The sequence below is a fragment of the Cyclopterus lumpus genome, chromosome 21 (genome assembly GCF_009769545.1).
Source record: "Cyclopterus lumpus isolate fCycLum1 chromosome 21, fCycLum1.pri, whole genome shotgun sequence".
NCBI classification, from domain to species: Eukaryota; Metazoa; Chordata; class Actinopteri; order Perciformes; family Cyclopteridae; genus Cyclopterus; species Cyclopterus lumpus.
In genome coordinates this window covers 3,977,876-3,982,506 of record NC_046986.1, presented here as the reverse complement: position 1 = coordinate 3,982,506, position 4,631 = coordinate 3,977,876, and the positions used below count along the sequence as shown (strand labels likewise).

The following is a 4,631-nucleotide window of genomic DNA, read 5'->3' as shown; positions in this document are numbered from 1 at the left end:
ACAAACAAACATGTTATTCTACACTGTCGAAATATGAGCATGAGAGAAGACAGCTAATTGGAAGCCTCTGCAAGGAAAAAGTACATATAGATATAGTAGGTATTCTGCAAAAAACAGTATCTTCGAATTACAAGCTTTCGTGATGTTTGCGGGTCTGAGGGTTCTACCAGGGAGCAAACCTCCTTTGACTCACCGTCTTCTGACTTCAGAGGGGCTATCGAGTCTAGTGTCATTCTCAGTGAGCCTGTAGCACTATCGACAAGATGATCAATCTGGGACTGTTGAGGTCGTTTAGCAGAGAGATGTTGCTGTTGCAGGTCTGTGGCTTGGGTTTGTAATCCGTGATGGTCTGAATGCCCTGCCACAGGCTCTGTGTATCTCTGCTGTCTTTGAAGTGAGAGGTTATCTTATGTGTATAGTCCTGTTTTGCTTGCCTGAGGCTGTGGGACAGGTTGGCTCTCGCTCTTCTCAGGCCACATTTCATCCCCGGCTCTGAAGGCCTTGTTTCTGGCCCTCAGCAGCCGATGGACTTCCCGTCAGCCATGGCTTCTAGTTAGCCCGAGTGGTGATGGTCTTTATATGGGTCACATCATCCATGCACTTACTGATGTAGGAAGTAACAGTGTCTGTGTACTCCTCAATGTCTGTGTGGTTGTTGTACGTGGCTGCCTGCTTAAACATACCCCAAATTACAAGCACGTCTTTCTATTGTTCAACCATGTTGGAGGAAATGTCGGGCTGTAAATGTAGACCATCCTCATATTTTGGCTATGCCCGGAAATTGTACAGTTTTGGGGAAATGTCCATAAAGTTACCGTAAAAATTCTAGGCTATGACACACCTAAGTCCTGTCTGTTTCTCTACTTTTGTAATATGACATCAGATACCGTGTTAGGGGAAGACCTGTATCTGCCGAAAATTCTGCAAGCAGCTAGTAAAAAGGCTAATACGAAGAGATGGCACACGGTTGAACCACCATCACGATGGATGGTTGAAAATCGTGACGGATATACATGATATGGAAGAGGAGCAATGTTGTGAGAAGTTGGCGAAATGAACAGTGTTTACACGTCAACGATAACACAAGAAAAGAATGCTTGAATGATTATCAGGATGTAAACAGCGACTAGCAGAATCGCTGTAAATTCCCTTGGCAGATGAAAAAAGGACGGCACCTTGTTATCATGAACTCCGCCAGTGGTGAGCAGTGTTTACATATCACAACAGCGTCCCGACACCATGCATCCCGTATGTAAACACACACCCCGCCGCCACGGGTCTTCCCTCCTTTAGCAAGGGCTCTGTCTGCTTGGTAGCATGTTAGCTGCCCGAGTTGCACATGTTGTTGTCGTTTAGCCATGTTTCCGTGAAAAGAAGCACACAGCAGATATTGTCAATGTGTCTTTGCTAACAGACCATGTACCCCATTCTTTCAAAGTAGCTGTAATTAAACCTCTCCTGAAGAAGCCCTCTCTTAATCCAGAGGTGTTGGCTAACTACAGACCGATCTCTAACCTTCCCTTCCTCTCTAAGATCCTTGAGAAAGTATTTGCAAATCAGTTGTGTGACTTCCTACATCATAATAGTTTATTTGAGGAGTTTCAGTCAGGATTTAGAAAACACCACAGCACAGAGACAGCACTGGTGAAAATTATATATAGCACAAATTGCAATATAAATAGTTAATATGAAAAAAGATGAAGATTTGTCGTGCATCTTGTATAACATTTATTTGTTCACTCTGAATGAAGTCTCTCTTGATTGAAGTCATCAGATGAAAAAATAACTCAACCCTCATAGACGATTTCACACATCTCGTTACCTCTTCATAAAGAGCTAAACTAAAATTCATATACATTCAACAATTGCCATATAATTCAAAAGCATAATCCATTAGATTTCAATAGTTTTATATATTTTGATCGGTGCCACAGCCAGCCTGACCTCAGGTTACAACCCGGAGGCCAACGGCCAGACCGCCCGTCAAGTACCCCTCAGACAGGGGGACAGAGTAAAGAGGGAAGCTGACCGAAGACGCCGTCCCGTGCCAGAATATAAACCTGGACAAAGAGTGTGGTTATCTGCCAAGGATCTTCACCTCAAGGTTCCCTCCAAGAAGCTGGCACCGCGGTTCGTCGGGCCGTTTTCCATCTCCGAAATAATCTAAATAAACTTTGAGCTATCGTGCTTATTGCGTAACCAAGGAAATAAAATACATAAATAGCTTTTCGGTGAGAACCACACTAAATTCATTGAAAATGTGACTGATATTTGTAGAGTGAGGACTTTTAAAATGTGTTATGTCAGCTATGGAAGGGTTGGTAGCCTTCTGGTCTTCAGAACAAAGGAGAGAGACAGTTATTGTATCTGTGTGTTACAGAGGGAAGGAAAGAGGCTTGGCTGTGTGACGAAGTGTGTTGTATAACATTATCTCCAATTGATATTTATTGAAGAAATTGTACTTGCTTGATTCTTGTTGTTCTGAGTTTGGACTCATGGTTTAATGAACTTATTGTAAGTCGTTTTGGATAAAAGCGTCAGCTAAATGACATGTAATGTGTAAATCACATTATAAGGATGCTAATCATTTTATTCTTAGAATGCATAAGACCTAAAGGCAATCAGTCTTTAGGTCTTATGCAATCAGCCATTATATTTGCTCTTTTCAATTATATACCTGCAAGTCAGCCACTTCTGTCTTTCAAGCCTTTGAAGCAGTTTTTTCTTTTTTTGTTTAACCTTCCGGTTACTTGTATTGAGACCTGTCATATGTAACAGATGAACCAAACAAACACTATTACACTCCTTCCTTTCCATAAAATACCTGCAAGCCACCCACTTCAATCTTAACATTGTTCCAAGTTTGGCTGCATCATCTTGTAAACTTTAATATTGAACTTGTGATGTGTCCGCTGCTCTGTGCATTTAGATGTCAGGGTTCTGTATTTAGTTTAGGAACCCAAAGAAAACGTACAGGGTATGGCTCAATTTGTGTTGTCCTCCAACAGCGGGACATACAAAATTATATATATAAAAATATTGACTGTGTTATTTTCAAGGTACAGTTAAGGTACATTGGAGGGATTTTGTAAACTTGCATAAGAGAGAACATATTTGAATCCACCTCACACTGCGTGGTCTAAAGAAAATGAGAAGTAAGTACAGGTGCTGAACAGTTTCCAAACTACCTGAAAGAGATCTCAAAAAATCTTTGAAAGGCCCCCTTGAAAGGAGTCAGGCAACCATCTTTCTAGAGTAGCTGGAGTTGTTGTCTTTCTATGACACTGTAGCATTGAAACAGCACACAATGTAAAGACACATTTAAGATCTGCATGTAAAAGTTTTTACACAAAGGTCACTGTACCAAGACTTTTACACCTGGTAATTAATTCTCACCCACAAGACAAAGTACATTTTTCTCTTTAATTTCAGCCACCATGCAGTGTCTCTCTACATCATGTTGGTCTGACATGAGCCAGGCTGCAGTATCTTAAATGTGACAATGAACTTGATAGATTTTCTAAACCAGGGATAAAAAAAGGCATAGATCACAGGGTTAAGACAGGAGTTGAAATAGAACAGATATGATACAAAGGCAACAGATGAGTTATTAAGTATAGCGTCCTGGCCTGTGAGTACAAAACTAAAATATGGGCAGATGCACAACAGAAACACAACAATAACAACACCAAGAGTTCTGGCTGCTTTCATTTCAGATTTTTTAGCAGTTACACTCACTGAACACTTGAGAGGGAAAGATGTAATCTGAGAGCGCATGGCACGAGCCTGAGACACAGCCACCACAAAAACTCTCATATACAGAACTATGATGACAGTGACAGGACCAATAATGGACAAAAAAATATCTGCAAGTCCAGCAATGTAGTTAATGACAATGACACACTCTCCTAAGCAGGAATTATACCTGCCTGGTGGTTCCAGGTTATTCTTCAGCAGCAGACTGTGAAGGAAAGCAGAAAATATCCAACACAGACAAACACAGACTTGAACTCTTTTTTGTGTGACTTTGTAGGGATAATGTAGAGGCTCACAAATAGCCACATATCGGTCAACTGATATGAGAACCATGGTTCCTACTGAAGCAGAGGTAATAATATAACTCAGAACATTGTACAAAGTACACATGAGGTCACCGAGGAACCAGCAGCCGTCTATGAGCACCATATGAAATAACATGAGGAAGCCCACAAAGAAATCTGAGACAGCCAGAGAGAGGAGGAGGAGGTTGGTGGGTGTGTGGAGCTGCCTGGAGAGATAAGAGAACAACATGCATGCCATTATTGATAGCGTCCATTGTTTTAAAAGAGTTAAAAGCAACGACTGAAAGAAAAAATACACATTTCCTTAACAGTTCTGTAATTGAGTTCTGTTTTGTTCCATTAGCTATTTTTATATTTACAGCTACTAGTTTTATTTATTGATGAAACATATGAATACCTGAAGTGGAAGATGGAGATGATGACCAGCAGGTTGAGAGTCACAGTGAGCAGAGAGATGGAGGACAGTAAAATGTAAGTGAGCATAAATACATAGTGAGGACGCATGTTCTTCCTGCAGGAGGAGTTGAGGAGTTGTGGAAAGCAAAGTTCGGCTTCTTCAAGGGTTTTCAT

At 41.0% G+C, this 4,631-nt stretch overlaps 1 protein-coding gene across 1 annotated transcript; it reads right to left on the bottom strand.

The window, feature by feature from the left end:
- Positions 1 to 3,450: 3,450 nt before the first annotated feature.
- LOC117750503 (trace amine-associated receptor 13c-like) lies at positions 3,451 to 4,631 on the bottom strand. Its single transcript, XM_034561747.1, has 2 exons — positions 4,459 to 4,631; positions 3,451 to 4,267 (listed from the first exon to the last, which is right to left on the bottom strand). The coding sequence occupies exons 1-2, from the start codon at positions 4,629 to 4,631 to the stop codon at positions 3,451 to 3,453; spliced, it is 990 nt and encodes a 329-aa protein (XP_034417638.1).